The following is a 20,181-nucleotide window of genomic DNA, read 5'->3' as shown; positions in this document are numbered from 1 at the left end:
ATATCACATTGCCTTGATATCACCCCTGCTGCTTCTCCACCCCATCTGTCTTGTCTACCAATGGTGAGCCCCCTGAGAAGCTGAACCATGTCTTGAAATAGCCTTTGTATTCATTATATGTGGTCAGGTGCCAAGTATTTTGGTAAATGTTCACAGAGTGGATGGGTACATGGATGGATGGATGATTAGAGCCAGGGACTCTGGGAGGACAAAGTTCATTTTTACGTTTTGTCCAAAAATTCATGCTTTGGAAAGTCGTGAGTTCTCTGATACTGATGGTGTGTAACAGGGGCTGGGCCAGTTGGCAGGATATTGTGAAGCTAATTCAGGCCTCAGAAAGGGGACTAGATGAAATTTAAGATCGCTTCCAAGCTTGAGAGCCTGGAACGCTATGAAACACAAGCTCTGGGAGCTGAGATATGTCCTAACTTACACAGCTGATCTGTGAGGTGTCAGTGGCTCTAACATTTTCCAAATTTTTTCTGAGGACCTCAGATTAAACCTCCCCTTTGCCTGAAAGCATCTGCCTGCTGGTGCAGGCCTTTGGGGGCCCTCACAGCGCACTGAGGTTAGAGTTCTGCAAGGGAGAAACCCTTATGTAACAAGTAGTTGGGCGAGTTTACAGCTCTCTGTAATCTGAGAGTGTAGTCCAGAGTGGTTTGATGAAAGAGGGTAAACTGTGGGTGGGCGTGGCTTGAGGTCCCAATAGAAGCCCAGGGAAATCTGGGGAAAGGCAGGGCTTTTCTGATATCTCCCAGTTAGAGGATTAGGCAATTGGCATCGCAGGGCTGTGACTCGCGGGTGGGGCTGGGCTCCAGGGCTGGACAGCGCAGTCCCTCCGAGCTGCAGGGAGACCTCGCAGGCCCCGAAAACTGTCGCCCTTCCACGATGTGGCTCCGTGCTCTTGTCCTGGCCACTCTTGCTGCTTTCACGGCTTGGGGTGAGTCCTTCTGAAATCAAATATGCGGGGCACTTTTTGAAATCCTTGTTCTGGGCCGAGGTTTACGCAGATGCATAGAAAGGCAAACACAACAGGTCCGGCTCGGCGGCTGTGCGCGTCCTCCGTACTTGGACTTGGACTTGGAGCAGCTGAGCCTGGCCAGCCCGGTCCGCGCAGAGATGCAGGGAGGGTGAACATCCTGAGACCGCCCTGCACTGCTCCCCCCATGCAGGCCGGCAGCTGGCCCACCTCAGACCTCACACACGAGAAATTTAGGCAGCTCAGTTTACTGTCCCTTAGTTAGTGCCGTTATGGCTGGATCACGGAAAGCGGCTCAGCAGAATATTCAGAGCATTGACTCTGGAGCCAGAGTGCGTGGGTTTGAGTTCCCACTGGGCGCTTCACAGCTGTGTGTCCCTAGGCAAGGGACTGAGCTTTTCCCTGCTTGGGTTACCCCCTCTCTGAAATAGAGGTGGCATTGCTACCTACCTCACTGGGCTTTGGTGAGGAGGAAATGAGTCGTTGTTTCTAAAGCACTCTTGGCAGCCCCTGGTATGTAGAAAGCTCAAAAAAGGGGTGGATAAATAAAGGCTTTGTTTAAAAACGTAGTATATGAATAGAAAATTTGAGCTGTGGTCAGGCCACTATATCAGGACCTCTTGCCATTAAAAAGACAGTTTCTTACTCATGTTCTCAACAGGAGGAGGACACCAGTGGGCGGGGCACAAGGGGAAGCAGCAGAGCATGGGGAGGGGACAGGGCGGATCTCAGGCCAGGGGGCTTTTACTGTGGCTTCCACTGGAAAGAAGCAGCAAGGCAGGGCAGGCAGGCTGAGGACTGGCGAGTTGGGATAATTCAGGAGGCTCTGGGGCACAGGGACTGTTCCTGGTTGTCTGTACCTAACCCTGGCATGATTAGGGCAGGTGGGTAGTGGCCAGGGCGTGGCCACCCAACCAAAGAGGCGGTTGGGGTGTCGGCTCCGGGTTGGCTGGACTCTGGGAGGGACAGTTTCTCCAAGGTCAACAAGGCCTCAGATGCCAGAGCATCAGAATACAGAAAGCAAAAGACATGGTACATACAGGGGTGCAGCGAGGGGCCTCGAAATGCCCCCGTGCCATTTTATAGACGGAGAATCTGAGACTCACACAGGGAAATGTACTTGCCCAAGATCAACCCGAAAATCCTGCCTGGGCCTGTCTCTGGGTCCTGAATCCTGACAGCCCAGGCCCCGTCTGCATCCTGTCTTCCTTCTGGCAGCCTGACAGTGTGAGAGCTCTGGAACTGTGGGGAAGGGCAGAGGAAGAGAGGAATCCTATTTGAAACTGAATGTTCCTTTACCTCTGGTTACTCCTGGCGATGCCATCCATTTCCTTCCTTAGGAAGACCATACAGGCTGCCTTCACTTCCTCAGTTTCCTCCTCTGTATAATGGACATGTTGATGCCTACCCAGCAAGGCTTCTTTGAAAATTAAACAAACTGGAATGCATGCCTGGCTCATAGTAGGTGCCCACCATGTTCATGTTTCATATAACAACAGCGGCAACTGCTCTTGTTCTCATTCTTATTTCTGCTTCCCCCCATTCACCCACTTTTTCACCCTTGGCATTCTGGCTGTCATCCTCCTCATCCCGTTGAATGAATCCCTGAGCTGAGAAAGACCAGCCCAGGGGTTTCTTCTCTGCCTTGGCCTTCCTCCACCTCCCTGAAGCCCTCAGCACTCTTAGCTGGTTCCTCGACCTCTTCTTCCCTGGGCTTCCAGGACACTGGAATGTTCTCTCCTCCCTACACTGATGGATCTTCTGTCCTGGCTGTAGTGGTCCCTGTGTTTGATCTTTGTTCTTTTCCCTTCCCTCTCACACTGACATCTTCGATGAAGTCATACACATCCATGGTGTGTATGCTCACTGTCTAGGAGAAGATTCTGCCCTGCTCCCCCACAAACTTCCAGCCTTGAAGTGCGCTTGTCCGGTGGCATCATCTTGCCATGATACCTCACTGACATCTCCACTGAGCCTGTGTAAACAGGGATCCAGCATCACAAGCCATCTCAGTCTTCTTTCCCTTCCATTTCCCCCACCTCTGGTCAGGGACTGAGTCTTTTTCTTTTTTCTTTTCTTTTCTTTTCTTTTTTCTTTTCTTTTCTTTCCCTCCCTCCCTCACTCCCACTTTCTTTCCTTCCTTCCTTCCTTCTTTCCTTAGTTCCTTCCTTAGTTCGTTCGTTCGTTCCTTCCTTCCTTCCCTCCTTCCCTCTCTTTCTTTCCTTCTTTCTTTTTCCTTCTTTCTTTCTTTCTTTCTTTCTTTCTTTCTTTCTTTCTTTCTTTCTTTCTTTCTTTCTTTCCTTCCTTCCTTCCTTCCTTCCTTCCTTCCTTTGTTCCTTCCTTCCTTGTCTCTCTCCTTCCTTCCTTCCTTCCTTCCTTCCTTCCTTCCTTCCTTCCTTCCTTCCTTCCTTCCTTCCTTCCTTCCATCCTTCCTTCCTTCCTTCCATCTCACTCTTTCACCCAGACTGGAATTGCAGTTGTGCAATCTCAGCTAACGGCAACCTCTGACTCCTGGGTTCAAGTGATTCTCCTGCTTCAGCTTCCTGAGGAGCCAGGATTACAGGCACATGCTACCATGCCCAGCTATTTTTTGTATTTTCAGTAGAGAGGGGTTTTCACTATGTTGGCCAGGCTGGTCTTGAACTCCTGACCTCAAGTGATCTGCCTGCATTGGCCTCCCAAAGTGCTGCGATTACAGGTGAGCCACTGAGCCTGGTCTCCAAGTCTTTCAAAATACCTTTTAGACATAATCATATTTCTTCATATTTTTTCTTTTTTTATTTAAAAATTTAAAATAATTTAGATGGGGTGGGAGGATTTCAGGTGAAGACCAGAAATCCCATACAGTGCAGAAAACATGGAAATCACCAAGAAAACAGGCCACCTGTAATGCCACCACCCATTGCTGTCGCTAAACATGCTTCCAAGGATGTTCATCTCAGTATTATTTGTAATTAGCAACAACAACAAAAGAGAAGAAGCTAAATATTGACATTACAGGGTTGACTATTGATAAGATGAGCATGGAGTCTGTTGTGTAACTGGGCTTTGCATAAGAGGTTTCCATTGTGATTGGATATTCCCCTTTAAGACCAAATCCGAATTGTTCTGTTCTGTTCTAGCCCCACGCCTTGAGGGAGGTCTTGACGTCTTGTCTGTATCCAAAGCAGAGCAGCTGGGAGGACAAGAGGCTGGAAATGATTTCCTAGGAGGGAAGCTTAGATCAACTGAGGTCACTGGAGCCAGATAGGACCTGAGGGGTGGGCAGCAAGATCAAGTGTCTGAAAGGCCACAAGCTGCAGGTCAGATCAGGCCAGTATAGTCCCATGACAGGTAGAACCAGGATTGATGCAGAGGATGCGGGAAATGAATTTCAGCTCAGTGGGGAAGCAGTGTCTGTGCTGCAAGAACGGAGCAGACCTGCCCAGGGCCACCAGAAGAATCATCCTTGACCTGATCACATCCTTTATCTGGAACGGTTCCTGCTGCTTATTTGTCCACTAAAGAAAACTCAAGTGCTTAGCCTGGCATTCTAGGGCCTCCCTGACATGTGCTCTGTCATTCCAGGAATATTTTCCACTCCCCACACACTACACCTGGTGCACGTGGGCCAGCCCCCTCTCCCAGACAGGCTCTGCGTTCTGCTGCTCTGAGCCTCAGCACATTCTCTTCTCTCTGCTGTGTACCACCCTCTGTGTCTCATCTCCTCTGATTCAATCCTCCCCTATCGCAAGTCCCAGCTCCTCCATGATGCCCACAATCAGAAGGCCTTGCCCCTCTTCTAATTCCTAGACTGTCTTATGGGTACCTCTCCCAGGACACGGCCACTTCCTTCCCAGCTGTAGGCCCAGGTCTATATGTGACCCTTCCCTATAAGGGTCAGTGCTTCTGAGAATATGGGGCACCCCTTGTTCGTCCTCTCATCCAGCATGCAGCTCAGTGCCAGGATTGTAATGGATAAATGTTTCCAGAGGCTTCTAAGGGGAAAGCTAAATGTCTTGTTCTTTCCTAGTAGCTCTCCTTCTTGCATTTATTTTTGGCTGGATGTTTTTATGCCTCCAATTCTAATTTGCTCCTTAAACCAGCTCGATGAGTTATGAAGGACATTGATCCTCATCCCTATGATATATCAACAGAAACTGAGGCCTAGAGGGTTTAGGTGACTTATTTAAGATTACTCACTTAGAAAGTGGCAAACCCCACCTGGAATCCAGGTCCAGCCTTTTGCCTCTGATGCATCCTGATTTCTTCTCCATGTCCAGCAGGGCACCCGTCCTCGCCACCTGTGGTGGACACCGTGCATGGCAAAGTGCTGGGGAAGTTCGTCAGCTTAGAAGGATTTGCACAGCCTGTGGCCGTTTTCCTGGGAATCCCTTTTGCCAAGCCCCCTCTTGGACCCCTGAGGTTTACTCCACCGCAGCCTGCAGAGCCATGGAGCTTCGTGAAGAATGCCACCTCTTACCCTCCTATGTAAGCCAGGGATGGCTGTGGCATGTGTCTGTGGGGGATGTTTGCCTCAAAGTGATGCAGGAAGGAGTCAAGGCAGTCCCCCGATGGGTTGATCCTTTGCTCTGGAATCCTTAAGATCATTGTAGATCCTTAAGAACATTCCAGAAGTCTCACAGCATTCTGGAGTCCATTATTTAACACATGTTTATTGAGCTCCTACTGTGTGCCAGGCATGTTCTGGGTTCTTGGGATCCATTAGTGAACAAACCAAAGATCCCTAGGTTCATGGAGCGTGCATTCTAGCAGCGGGAGACAGAGAAGAACAACATGCAAATTACTCCATAGATTATGTGAAATATTAGAACGGGATAAGTGCCTTGGAAACAAAGAAGCACTTAAGCAGGCCAGGGAGATCAGAAGGAAGGATCCCATGAATTCCTCTGTTCTGAATTTTGACACAGTGGGGAGAAGGGAGGGCCAGAAGGTGTGTGGGTGGCAAGTGTACTGAGGTGTCCGCTCGGCAAGTGCTCAACTCTCAAGTGTGCCCAGTTCCGTATTCCTGAGGAGAAGGATGGGAGGTGTGTCCATTCACCCTGGCCAGGCTGGGAAGAAAAGCCCAAAAGTCCATTCACCCTGGCCAAGCTGGGAAGAAAAGCCCAAAGGTTCTAATTGGCCTCACCACCACTCCCCAGGGTACCAAGGACCCTACAGGCATCAGAGTGGACCCCACTCATCTCAGTAGCCAGGCATTCGGAGGCTTTCCAGCAGTCCACCTCTGCCTTCTTTCTTTCCTTTTTAAAAAAATAATATATACTGTTTTTATTTTGTGACTGCAAAAGTAATATATACTTATTATGGAAAATTTAGGAAATTCAGAGAAGGAAAAATAAGAATATTAAAATCACATACAATATCCCACCACCCAGCGAGAACAACTATCAGTGTTTTAGATGGTAAAGTATTATGATCTAATATTTTGTTTGTATTCCAGTTTTTTGCCTGTTGCTATACTTTCTTCCTTTAAAATGTATGTCATGAGCATCATTCCATCCCATGAAATAGCACAGCCTGATGTTAACAGCTGCATTACATTGGGTATTGAACCATAATTAATTTCCCCAAGCTTTTATTTGGGGTTATTAAGTTACATATGATGTTTTTAATAATATAACATCATGAATGTGAAACCTTTATGCACACTCGTGAATAGTTTTGGATAACTTCTCAGAAATGACATTTCTGAGTGAAAGAGTATATATCTCTTGTTTGATTTCCCTCCCAAAATATTCCAACTACACTCCTCCCACTGATGTATGAAAATCTCCATTTGGCAGACTCTTGGCAATGCTTGGGGTTATTAAAAATGTTTTGACTATTGGATAGGCAAAATAATAATAACAATAACAGCAATAGTATTTTCCTCTTTAGTTTGTGTTTATCTGAAGACCAGTCAAGTTGAGTTCTTTTTCCCTTTCTTCACATTGGAATGTCTTTTGATTATTATTATTATTGTTACGCTGCTTGTACTGGGTGTTCTGTAGGAAAATCTCCCAGGATGGAAATCAAGAAGTCATCTTTGCTGGCTCTGATTCTGTCACTTGACAGCTGTGTCATCCAGAGCCTGAGTGCCTCAGTTTCCTCATGTACCTACTGGGGGCGGTGACGCCTGCCTTCCGGTACTTTGAGATCTGGGACTGTGGCTTATAATATACTTGTGTATAAGAACCACATGGCAGGAATCTTCCTGGCTATGTAACCTTGGGTAGGTTCTCTAACCTCTCTGGGCTTCAGTTTTCTCATTTGTAAAATGGAGATAATAGAACCTATGTAATGGGACTGATCTGAGGCTTAAATGAGTTAATATACAAAGGGTACTTAAAACAGTGCCTGGAACACTGGAAGGACTCAATAACTATTACCAGTGTTCATCTATGTTGTATCCTTGAGATCTTTCATCAGGGTAACCAACAGCACTTTCCTGAGAGAGGCAGATGGTAGAATCTTGACGTGTCAAGGCTCCAAGACCCATGTAGAAATCACTCCCCTCACTTAGACCTGGCAGATTGGGACCCAGAATGGGAAAGGAATTCACCCAAAGTCACCCTGTAAATGCGTGGGAGAGACAAATTAGAGCACAGTTCTCCTGATGTTGTCCCACAAAGATTTCCCTCCTCAGCTATCAGGGAAATGTCACCTCCCAGGTAGGATCAGTATATTTGTTGTCTCCCCTCCTTGATGCTGGGAGTCCCAAATGCTCCGGGAAGGGAAGAGGTGTGAAGCCCTTCTCACTCTGCTTGGTCTTAGGAGACCTCAGTAAATCCCAGCGCCCCCACCTGGAGCCCCTGATAGCCTCCTACTCACTACAGTGTCGTGAGTCTGTAAATATCTAGTCCATTTTCAGGCTTAAATCTCCCAGTCCAAGGCGCTGCCTTCGATGACACCTGGCTTAGATGTGGTTGAACTCCAGGGGTTCTTGTTTCCCCTTCCCCAGGTGCTCCCAAGATGCCGTGGCAGGGCAGGTACTCTCAGAGCTATTTACAAACCGAAAAGAGAACATTCCTCTCAAGCTTTCTGAAGACTGTCTTTACCTCAATATTTACACTCCTGCTGACTTGACCAAGAAAAACAGGCTGCCGGTAAGCCTTGGGATCCCCTGGTCAAGGTGTGTCAGTTCCAGGAACCCGGATCTTCTAGTATAGATGGGAAGGGGATGAAGGCAGCTTGAGGAGGGAACTGCACCTCAAGGCCAGGACCTCAGGGCCTCCACAGGAAACACAGGCTTTCCACTCCTCAGTTTCCCCTCGTGACACAGGGACTCTGGGGGAGTTTGCTGTGCATCTTTAATGAACATCTTAATTGTTCCAAGTTCCCTCATGCTAATAGAAGGATGAGAATAATTACTTTTAGTTACTAGATGAACAATCTGATACACAGAGTGGGTAAGACATGATTTTCAATAATGTTAGCAGTGGAAGAAACTTAGAGAAAAACCAATACCCCAACTCTTTCTTTTCAGATAGAGAAACTGTGGCCCAGAGGGAAGGGGAGGTCACCCAGTAGGGTAGTTTGGTTCAAGTCTTCTGATCTTCAAACCAGTGCTTTTGACACGGAGTAGGGCATTGAGCTTGTATGTGGCCTTTCTCCAGCACACCAACATTAATCTGGGGTAACTTTCACCGTCCGGGTACGGGCTTTAAGGGAAAAATGTGGGACAAACCCAGAAGCACTTCCTTTTGCCTTTGGCCAAATATCTGGGATTTTTTTCTACCTATTTTCCCTCCCTAATTGTCTTGGCAAAGGCTGATGACCCAGTGAGTCAGCATTTCCCAAATAAGTGAAGGGCAGGAGGTGGGGCAGGCTGCCAGCTGCAGGTTGCAGGATAGGTAGAATCTTCTGGCAAAGGAGGCCACTCCAGGGTGTAAAAACAAGGGGTGTTGTGTCCAGCCAGTCTCCCAGGGGCACCGTGGCATGGTGCCCAGGAGTGGGGGAGCAGGTCTGCGAACGTGGGACTAGAAGTTGTCTCTACATGTGCTTTGTAAGACAGAGGAATTGGGGAAAAAAGTTTCTTTCTTTCTGTCTTCCTGTCTTCCTGTCTTCCTTCCTTCCTTCCTTCCTTCCTTCCTTCCTTCCTTCCTTCCTTCCTTCCTTCCTTCCTTTCTCTCTCTCTCTCTCTTTCTTTCTTTCTTTCTTTCTTTCTTTCTTTCTTTCTTTCTTTCTTTCTTTCTTTCTTTCCTTCTTTCTTTCCTCCTTTTCTTTCTTCTATTGTGTACTCAGTGCCCCATATACACAATCAGACCCGGTGTTTCAGCAAAAGGAGGAACATGAACCCACTCCACGCAGCCCCTGCCTTCAAATATCTTGCCATCTGGGCTGTAGAGACATATTCTCTCTTCAGTATGTTATTGCAGGCCAGCCTGCGGGCTCAGCCTTCACACAAAGATGGATGCACACTCAGTCCCTCCCCAGGAGGCAGGCAGGGATTAGAGGTGTGGGAGAAACAGGGGCTCTGGGAACCTCGAGGCAGGAGAACCTCCAGGAATGGCCACAGGTTCTAGAACTACATGGTCTAGGTTTAAATCCTGATTCTGCCTCTGCTGAGAGACTTGGAAGTTTCTTAACTTCTCTAAGCCTCTGTTTCCTCAAAATGGAAATCATCACATATGATCAGTCAAGGGTGACCACTAAGCTTGATCTCAGTCCCTGGCTAAGTAGGCAGAGGCAGGCTCGTACCCCTACCCTAACAGTGGACTCACTGCTCTGTGGCCGGCGCCTGCAGTATGCTGGGCAGCTCAAAGTGTGGACTCTGGAGCCAGACTGCCTGGGTTAAAGTCCTGCTGCTACCATTTTTGATTTGTAGGACCTTGGGCAGGTTAAGTGCCTCCATTTTCCCACCTGGAGAATGGGACAGAATTAGTACCTACCCAGTGGAGAGTTTATTTTACTGTGCTTAGAACAGCACTTGGGACGTAGTTTATGAGTTCTTTTTTATTTTATTAATATTATTATTACAATATTATTATTTTAACCCCTTTCACTTCTTCCCTGCTATGTGGACTTTTAAAATGCAAGAACCATGCATGAGGAATTGTTTCCACTCTCATCCTCGGGTATTAGCAGAGTCCCTGGCACATAGTAAGTTCTCAGACAGTGTTAGTCCATTGATTGAAGGCATCCTGAAGCGGGTGGGTTTTAGGCTGCGCTGTGCAGGATGGATAGGATTTGGGAATGCAGAGGCATAGAGGAGGCATTTAAGGAAGAGACACCATCACAGGCATGTGTGCTTCTCGAGACAATCATTCAAGCACAGAGAAGTTTACTTCACCATGAGAGAGTAAACTGAGATGAAGCTGAGATACAAGGGCTCTTCAAGGGTACGCTGAGCTGCATGAACAGTTCAGGCTTGAGGGAGTGAGGGGGAGAACACGACATCCTTAGCCTTTGCTATACCCATGATGATGTTCTCAGCATGAAGAGCCTTGGGAGGAGGAGGCACTGGAGGCTGGATAGAAAGGAAGGGGCAGCCAGGGTATGTGCAGTGGGGTGGTGGCTTGGGCCCCGGTTGGGAGAATTTTGGAGGAGAGAGACTGCCTTTTGCAACCTTGCTGGGCACTGGTGAACTTTGGATAACATCCTCCTTCAGTTGTGACCAACAGGTAGGTCACCAAACAAGACGCCTTCTGAGTGCTCCCTTGCTCTGCGTCCTGTAACTGGTATGTTCCTTGCCCGCTGCCCAGGTGATGGTGTGGATCCACGGAGGGGGGCTGATGGTGGGTGCAGCATCAACCTATGATGGGCTGGCCCTTGCTGCCCATGAAAACGTGGTGGTGGTGACCATTCAATATCGCCTGGGCATCTGGGGATTCTTCAGGTAAGAAATTAGACTCTCCTCACTGCACTTTGACCCCCAACGTGAGGCTGCTGGGACCCAGCTCTGGTCATGTCAGCCCTCAGGGGACCTTAGCTAGGTTCCATAGTAAGGCATCCAAGCCCCTTCATAATAGTACACTACCTACCCTCTCACTCCCCAGCCACACTCATCCGCTTGCCTCTGAGCTTTTCCATGTTCTGTTCCCTCTGCCTGGAATGCTTACTCTACCTAAAGAACTCCTCTTCATCCTGCAAGACCCAGCCCCCAGTTACCTCCACTGAAATACTCATCTCTTCTTCACCTATGTTTATCCAGCACATTGAATTTCTCTGTCATGACACTTAGCAGGCAGCCCAGCTCTTGAAGGTTGACACATCTGACTTCTCATGGAAAGCAGGGAAGGGGCAGAGTCACAGAGGGAGCTCAGAGCATGTTGTGGGTGAAGGAATGGGGGCTGCAAAAGGTGGGGTTTGGGAGCATCTGACTCCTTCCTGGAGGAGTGTTGGGGTCCTCTCACCCCATGTTCTGCTTGAAATCTGGCAAGTGCAGGAAGCAAGGATGGAGTCTTCCCCATCAGGTCTCCATGGGGACAGGAGTCAGATCTCCTTCAAGGTACAAACTACTATGAACCTTTTCTAAGTGTTACCATCCCAGCACCCCAACCCTAAGCGAGTGTTGGGAGGGCTGTGGGAGGGATTCCACTCACTGATGAGAATATTTGCCTAGGGAGATGGAGGATGGGTTCCGGTCTATCCATGACCAAGGCATCCCAGGTCAGTCTTGGCAGTATCATCTTCATCCCTTTCAGCCACAGCCTGTGTCTCTCTGCTCGCCATTATGATAAAGCTGCTTCACGATCTCTCTCCACTTCCTCTCCTCCGTGTGTCTCCTCGACCCATGCCAGTCAGGTTTCTTCCTGAACACGCCACTCGGCTGGTCTCATCGCAGTCACCAATGACCTGCCCCTGCTCTCCATCCAACCTCACAGGACCTCCCAGCAGCAGCCAATGGCCGCTCAGCCACTGCAACCTGCTTCCTTCCCAGTCCCTTTCCTGTTCCCTCCTCCTCCCTGTCCACAGGCCTCTCTTATCTCCCTCTCCCTCCCTACTAATTCCAGTGATCCCAGGGAGCAGCCCAGAGCCCCTGTTTCCAGCCCATCTCACCTTTGAATCCCGCAGGCATCACTCACTGCCTTCTCCCCACCCCTGGCTGTCTAAAGGGCACCCCACTCTTCCCAGGGACAAGCTGAATCCTTGACTCCCACTGCCTCTCCACAACAGAGACCCCCTGCTCCTCCCACCGCACCTCCACTCAGTTGCTGCTGTCCCATCCTCCCAGGGGCTCAGGAAAAGGCCTCAGGGTAGCCTGGACTCTCTCTTTTCTCACAACCCTCTTGGCTCCACCTTCAGAATCCACTCAGAATCCACTACTTCGCACCTTCTCTCTGGCTCCTTACCCGGTCAAAGCTCTCTGTCTCTCACCTTGATTATGATCCTAACACTTTCAGATTCCTGCCACTTTTATCCTGAGACTATGTCGCACAGTAGAGTGATCACTTAACATGTGTGTTGAATCTTGCAATGCCCCTGCACAAAACCCTGCAGGGGTTCCCATGTTCCCTACGATGACAGCCAAAGTTCTTATCAGGGCCCCAGGGCTCCTCTAGCTGCACCTCCTGACTCACACTTTCCTTCACTGGGCCCCAGGGCCTTTGCACTTGCTTTTTCTTCTGTCTGGAATTCCTTTCTTCGGAGAGTTACAAGGCTCATGTGCTCTTTGTGCTTGTTTTCTGAAGGTCTTTGCCTCCAAAACCTCAAATGCCACTGCCTCCAAAAGGCCTTCCCTGATTGCAATCTGAAATGGCACCCCCTGTGCCACCCCTGTTTTTTTTCTTATTCCTTTGTATTTACCTCAATGCACTTTGACTACCTAACATCATTATATTCTCTCTATACATCTGTTTATCTGCTTGTGATCTGTACTGGGAGCTCTGTGTCATCACAGGTGTTGCCTGTTTTGCTCTCGGATGTGCTCTAGCTCATAGGATGGTGTCAGGCATACAGTAGATGCTCAGTAAATAGTTGCCAGTTGAGTGAATGTAGAACTATACATCACCACAATGCTGTAGGAATAAAGGCAGGGTCTCAGAGATGCTGAAGCCCAGTCTTATTCTTAAAGGCTCCCTGAGAGCCCCCAGCCCCATCTCTAGTCCTGAAGGTCCCACCATGACATCTCTGCTCCCCACCCTCAACCTGTTCTCTTCCTCACAGCACAGGGGATGAACACAGCCGGGGGAACTGGGGTCACCTGGACCAGCTGGCTGCCCTGCACTGGGTCCAGGACAACATTGCCAGCTTTGGAGGGAACCCAGGCTCTGTGACCATCTTTGGAGAGTCAGCGGGAGGAGAAAGTGTCTCTGTTCTTGTGAGTGCTCCTGGCACCAGGTCCAACCCCATGCTTGATGTGATGCTGATGAGACCTCTTGGATACCTGTCAGTCCAGCTATGGATACCTCTGACTACAATACCTGGATTTGGAACTGACCCTACTCACTGCCTAGCATCAGGGGGTGGAAAGCTAAAGAACAAGCTCTCCTTGACCCCCAGGAAGCTCAGAGCTCAGCTTAGTGTTGCGGGGCCATATGAATCTCCAGTTGCAGCCTGCAATGGTGGCATTCTCCTCTTCTAGCTTGGTTCAGCTCTCTCTCTCTCTCTCTCTCTCTCCTTCCCACTCATTTTCACATAAGTACTCACATCCCTTCTCTTGGGAAGTAGGGATAGGCATAAATTATGAGTGAGGGCAGGCAAAGACAAGAGGTGGACAGAGCTCATTGTTTAGTTAAAACAGAACTACGCGTGGAGGGGACATGGACACTGAGCAGGCTGGGGATTCCTCTGGGGTGGTCTGATGGCTGGTCCATGCCCAAGAAGGAGGCAACAGTCTCTGTGACTGTTGGGCCTGGTGGGCTAGGGGAGGCGGGCAGAGGAAGGAGGGATGGAGCCGGGGATAGGGAGGGATGGGGCAGGGGTTGTGGGACACAGATGCAACCTGGGGGTATGAGGGGTCCTGCTGGAGTGGGGGATTGGGTGCGGGAGAAACGGGGAGCTGGGGTGAAAAACCAGATGAGAAGTGCCGGGAGCTGTAGGAAGCCTTCCGCCTGCCTCGAAGTGGGCAGAGGGTCAGCCCACTGCTGGAGTCTTCAATCCTGTGTTGGTTTTGTACTTGAATACAAGAGGAAAAATTTTTATACTTTTTAAAGTAGAGAAAAATGAAAAATACAGATAAGCCTAAGAAAGACAAAAAGCCATCTACAATCCCATAACCCGGGGATAGTCACTGTGCTCAGTTTGACATGGATTTTTCTAGTCTTGTTTCCTTGACTTTTTATTTATCTGTCTATCCATCTATCCATCCATCTACCTATCAATGAATCTACCTATCATCTATTATCTATCTTTGTCTTTTTTATTTACAAAAGTACTTTCCTGAATATTATAATACAATGCAACTATTTTACTAAATATTAAGTGCTGTCCCTTAATAGTATCTTTTACAGTTGCACAGTATTCCATGATAAAAATGAAAAACCATTTATTAGCCCAATTGTATAATATTGGAACTGTGAGTTATTTCCAGTGTGTATCATTATAAACAGCAGAGGCATTCTTAGAAATATTCTTGTGCCGCCAGGATCACTTTTTAGGATAAACTCTGATTAATGGAGATGCTGATTCGGAAGTTGTGGCTAGGAGATGCTAAGCTGCCTTTCCAATAAATTTGTTGGTTAGGCTCGGCTGCCACACACCTCCCATTATGTCCCTGCCCTGTGCTCTGTCCCAATCCCGCTGAGGTTCCCTTGGGTGGCCAGGTGGGCGGAGAGCCTGGCAAGCAGGCAGGGCCAGGTGAGGAGCCATTGCGTCCACTGAGCCCCAGGGTCTCAGGGGAATGGGTCAGGGCAGAGGTGGGGTAGATGTAGCCTGGAAGAGCGAGCAAGTCACTGACCCCACTCCTGAGCATGAACTCTCCTCCCCTCCACTCTGCTCTCAGGTTTTGTCTCCATTGGCAAAGAACCTCTTCCACCGGGCCATTTCTGAGAGTGGCGTGGCTCTCACTGCTGTTCTGGTGAAGAAAGGTGATGTCAAGCCCTTGGCTGAGGTAGGTCTCCTGGTGGACGCCCCCACCCCCTTGGCTCTATGCTCCTGAATCCTCAGGGGTCTCTCTTGCGGTGGGTTCTAGCTAATGTTCTCCTAGAATCACTTGAGGCATCAGTGGCTGAGCAGGAAGGGCGAGGAGACACCTTGATTAACGTCCCAGTTTCACAACCAAGGAAACCGACACAGGGCTTGGAGGGGGTTTGCCAAGGGCAGCAGGTGATCAGGACAGAGCTGGGAGGCAGTGGGCTGAGATGATGTCTTGTATCTCTCAGGGTCTGAGTTCTGTGGACCCACTTGTGGGCTGTCGGCCTAGAACGGTTCCACACTGAGCGCCTGATAACCAGGGTTGGTTCCTGGAGAATTCACTCATTGTTTCATTTGTTCACACAACAAAACTAGGTGAATAAGTGAAGGCAAGAACAAGAGGTGTGCAGAGGTCATTGTTTGGCTCAAAGCCAGATGTCTGTGTGGAGGAAATGTGGACACTATATGGCCTTATGTGGCTCTGCATTCTAGCCAAACACCTAACAACTCCCCAAGCTTCTGCTATAATGTAGGGAATAGATGAGTAGTTACAGAATCACACAATTACAAAGCGTCACCTATGACAAGAGCAGTGAAGGTGAGGTACTTGCTGCTACAGCAGAATCTAAAGAGAGCAGTGAGTCCCGGGGCGGGAAGAGGTTACCAGAGAAGGCTGCCGGAAAAGTGACCAGTGAGTCAGGAGCAAGGAATGTCCAGGGAGTGGGAGCAGCACATGCGTGTGTCCTGTGGCAGGAGGCCGCATCCCAATCGCGAGGGAGAGACAGAGACAGGGCCGACGGGGCCAGCTCAGGGAGAGCAGGGGGAGCATGGCGAGTACTGAGAGCTGGGATGTTGGCAGGGGTCACACTGCACAGGACCCTGGCAAGGATTTTGTCATTGTCTGGAGAATGATTGGAAGCCAAAGGAAGAGGTGACAAATAGGAATCCAGACCTAGGCTGAGGAGTGCCCATTGGAGCCAGTGGCATGGAGGATTTCAGTAGATGTGAAAGCTTGTTTGAGGACAGCATCCAAATTTAAAGGGCTGGTACATAGGAGAGAAAATGGGGATGTCAAGAATTTTTAGAATTTTTGAGAATTTTTTTTAGAATTCAATGGTTATAAGCAACAGTTGCCCATTGACCCAACTTAAGTCAAGAAGGAGCATTAGCCTGGTGTGGTGGCTCATGCCTGTCATCCCTGCAATTTGGGAGGCCGAGGCAGAAGGATTGCTTGAGCCCAGGAGTTCAAGACCAGCCAGGGCAACAAAGTGAGACCCTGTCTCTACAAAATATCAAAATATTGAGCTGGGCATGGTGGTGCAAGCCTCTGGGCCCATCTACATGGGCGGCTGAAGAGGGAGGATCACCTGAGCCCAGGAGGTCTAGGCTGCAGTGAGCTGTGTTTGCACCATGGCTCTCCAGCCTGGGAAGCAAAGCAAAACCTTGTCTCAAACACTTCTTTATAAAGGGAGAATTAATTTTTCAAGGAAATAGAGGTCTGGGATGAGGCTGGGCTTTGTGAAAAAATAGGAAACAGAAATTACAAAATGATGGGAATCGTAGACTCTCTTTTTTCTCTCTCTGTCTGTCTGTCTCTCTCTCTCTGTCTCGCCCTCTACTTCTCCCGTTCCCTGTTTATTTACTCGAGAAACACCCTGGGCATTGATTCTGTCCCAGAACCTGCACCAGACTCTGGCGGCCTGTGCACTTGCTCTGCCTCCCCACCATGGAGCCTGCCTGCTCTCCCTCTGTGCCCTTCTTTCTGGCTGCACTTTGTTTCCAGTCTGCATGAGCACCCTATCTGCCCCTAAGCTTAAGGACTCTCTTTTGGTTCCAGAAAGTAGTCAGGCTGTCTTTTCTGTTGTGAAAAATGAGTGTGTTTACATTAGCAGCTCTCCGCCCCAATTCCAGCTCACTTAGGAGAGAGGCTCACTGTCCTGTCTTTGTTTCGATGTCCCTGGACTCTTAGAAAAGAAGGAAACCAGAGTGTGCTGGGCAGACTGACTCCAATCCCCAGGACAGGCATAAGGGAGCCTCACTCTCAGGAGGGCTTTTTTTATTTTTACATTTTTTACATATTTTTAAAGATTGAAGGAGTTCTTGGTGCACTAATTTGTGTTGCTCTGTGGCTTGACTTAGGACAAAGGTGAACAGACCATCGCTCATGGTCACATTGGATCTATGCCTGCATGGCCTTTGAGTTAAGATAGGTTTTTAAAATTTTTTTGATGATTGAAAGGAATCAAAAGAAGAATAATATTTCATGAACCATAAAATTATATGAAATTCAAGTTTCAGTGTCCATAAAGGAAGTTTTCTTTGAACACAGTGACACCCATTCATTTACCTCATGTCTATGGCTGTGTTTCATGTCAACAGCAGTGTTAAAGTTGCAGCACAGACCACGTGGCCCACAAAGCCTCAAATATTTACTATTTGGCCTTGATGGGCACATTGCTGACCTATGCCTTAAAGAGTTGTACTTGATTACTGCTTGCGACTCTAGTACACAAATGAGCAGCTGGAAACTCCTGGCTGTGCCACAGACGCCTCACTCAGCTGAGAAACCCCGTCTATGTCTTACAAGGGAAGACATCGTGTTTTTCTTTAGAACTCACCTTTAAAGCACATTCGCTACCTTCTGAAGTGCCTCTGTGTGAATCGTCTTATCTAGGCCTCCTGCAATTCCGCACGTGTTTATTGTGTGGGAGATGTGGCACTCTCCCATATGTCTTAACTCATGAGGTAGGTGCAGTCTTTATTCCCATCCATGGGTGGAGAAACCAAGGCCCAAAGAAATCAGGTGGACTGCCTGCGGCCTAATGGCTGGTAAGTGGAGCAGCCGGGATTTGAAAGCAGACAAGGAAATTCAGGATTCCATGCTCTCTACCGTAGTTCCACCTCGTCTTTCTTGACACATTCAGCTTGAGATCATTACGTCCATTGCAATGGAGATAAGGTAGCAGAGATGAGAGATTACACAATTGACCCATGTTACAATTGAGACAAGTAACAGAGGCAACACTCTGTGGGATCTGGAACCCACACCCGCGGGTCTACAGTATCTTCTGCTGCCCCCTGCCACTTGTACAAGGTGGGCTTGGGATAGTATGCCACTTTGCACTTTGGTGGAGGGAAGGGAAATAGCTCTTGAACTCTGCTGTTGCCTGTGATCTTTGCAGCAAATTGCTATTGCTGCTGGGTGTCAAACCACCACCTCAGCTGTCATGGTTCACTGCCTGCGACAGAAGACGGAAGAGGAGCTGTTGGAGACAACATTGAAAATGGTAGGTGTGCCTGTTCCCATAGCCCAAACCCTGTAAACTTCGTCCCAGACTTCTTCATTTTAGCTCTACTCTTGCCCTGGGACAGTTACCTGGGACAGTGTCTCTCACCTTTCAGGAGCCTCAGTATCTGAATGGGGAATCTGATTTGTCCTTTTTTAGTGTAAAATGCCACACATGTAAAAAAAAAGTCCAAAAACAACATGATAAAAAATTGTGTAACAATCCTCAATCCTGACCAAAATTTATTATTTTGCCATTCTTGTTTTCACACTTATCGTTAAGAAATTAAATGTCATATATTCCCAGCGGACACCATCATTCTGAATTTGGGGGATGGAGATATTAAGCTCAAAGATTTTCAGAAAGATGTCACGATTTATCTTGGTTGACTTAGAAACTGTCTGTATTAGACCTGGTGGTGGTCCAGTTTTCTAGATTTTCTGAGACTCTACCTCAGTTTTCATCCTAGGATAGTCATCTGTCCACCCATTTGTTAATCCATGTACTATGATCTTCTTATCCATCTACCTGTTCACTAATCCATCCAATTAACTCATATCTTTTTATCGATCTAATGTCCACCTATTCATAACTTTGTATTTATCTATTTTCAATCCATCCACCATCCATGGATCATCCAGTCACCTTATATCTTCACTCCATCACCCATTCCTCCCCAACAATCCAGTTATCACCTATCTGCTAGTTTTCACCCATCTATTCATGTAGCCATCCAATTCATGTGAACCTCATATATTGACCAACTCCATCCATCCCTCCATTGATCCATCCATCCATCCATGCTCAGTATGTAGGGGTGGGTGTTAGTGGTAGCGAAACAGACATGAAGTGGACATAGTCCCTGCTCACAAGGATCTATCCAAAGAGAAACACATTCGTATACTTCACAGGTTGAGTATGGTGGCAGCACAGAGGGGAAGCATTCATTATAGTCATCAGGGATGCTTCACAGGGAAGGTGGAGGAGCCGGGTTTGAGACTAGACAGTGGAATTCGGGAGTTCATGCCCTTAACCCTGACTCCACCTTATCTTTCTTGAGAAATTCAGCTTTGAGATCATTGTGCCCATTTTAATAGAGGTAAAAAAAAGGATGAATTTTGTAATTGGCCCAGGTTACAGTTCAAATTAGTCACAGAAGCAACACTGTGGGATCTACAACCCACACCTGCAGGTCTAGAGTATCTTCTGCTGGCCCTGCTATCCTCACATATTAGGACTTGTGGACCTTTAGGACTGATGGATGGCCATGGCAGTCTCTCATCACAGGGAAGCCCAGCAGGACAAACACCCAGATGACACAGCACCCAGGGACACTGCAAACTATTGCCTTTGAGGGAGAAGGGTGTAAATTCCAAGCTCAGGAGTGGCCTGATCCCTGGACTCTCTTCTTGGACCTGAGGCTACTCCTGGGTCTCAGGGCCAGCCTCTACCACTGGACTCTACTTGTGTTTCCATGGGTTGAGTCCAGTGTGGTCTTGGGGCTTAGGTCTTGGCTCAGGCTCTAAGTGACCAAAGTGCTCAAGGAATTAAAACACACCTGTTTTCTCATGCCTGGAAGGAGGCGAATATTCCAGCAATTCTGCATGTGGCATCAGAGGACTCAGGTTAAAAGGCAAGAGTTGAGTCTTTGGGAAAACCCATCCCTAAGATCCTGGAACATCCTTTTGAGTTTTTCTGAGATCTTGTGGAAGCGCCTCCATGATTACCCACTGCCTCCTGTACACACACATGCACACACACACACACATAGACACACACACAGACACACACACACAAACACACACACACACACACACACACACTCCTGACTAGTGGGACTACAATCCTTAATGGAGGGAGCTGCACTGGTTACATCCTGAGCAGAGGTCTGACCTGTGAACTACAGGGCAACATTACAGT

The 20,181-nt window shown here is 48.3% G+C and overlaps 1 protein-coding gene across 14 annotated transcripts in view; it reads left to right on the top strand.

Moving 5' to 3' along the window:
• The first annotated feature begins 530 nt into the window (after window positions 1-530).
• LOC699486 (liver carboxylesterase 1) overlaps window positions 531-20,181 on the top strand; it is a 44,875-nt gene continuing 25,224 nt past the window's right edge. For 5 of the 14 annotated variants that reach the window (XR_013411749.1, XM_077986044.1, XM_028841465.2 and 2 more), the window contains exons 1-7: window positions 531-940; window positions 5,245-5,449; window positions 7,920-8,064; window positions 10,663-10,796; window positions 13,067-13,220; window positions 14,844-14,951; window positions 18,157-18,261. Coding sequence is in view for 12 of the 14 variants with exons in the window: in XM_077986044.1 (XP_077842170.1) it covers window positions 889-940; window positions 5,245-5,449; window positions 7,920-8,064; window positions 10,663-10,796; window positions 13,067-13,220; window positions 14,844-14,951; window positions 18,157-18,261 (903 nt within the window). In the remaining 2 variants the exon portion in view is untranslated. Of the gene's footprint in view, window positions 941-5,241; window positions 5,489-7,895; window positions 8,065-10,662; window positions 10,797-13,066; window positions 13,221-14,843; window positions 14,952-18,156; window positions 18,294-20,181 lie in introns of all 14 variants that reach the window. The other 9 variants (XR_013411748.1, XM_077986043.1, XM_077986039.1 and 6 more) reach the window with 6 other exon arrangements.

Source organism: Macaca mulatta, chromosome 20 (assembly GCF_049350105.2).
Source record: "Macaca mulatta isolate MMU2019108-1 chromosome 20, T2T-MMU8v2.0, whole genome shotgun sequence".
Classification (NCBI taxonomy): Eukaryota; Metazoa; Chordata; class Mammalia; order Primates; family Cercopithecidae; genus Macaca; species Macaca mulatta.
This window is presented reverse-complemented; position numbering and strand designations above follow the sequence as displayed.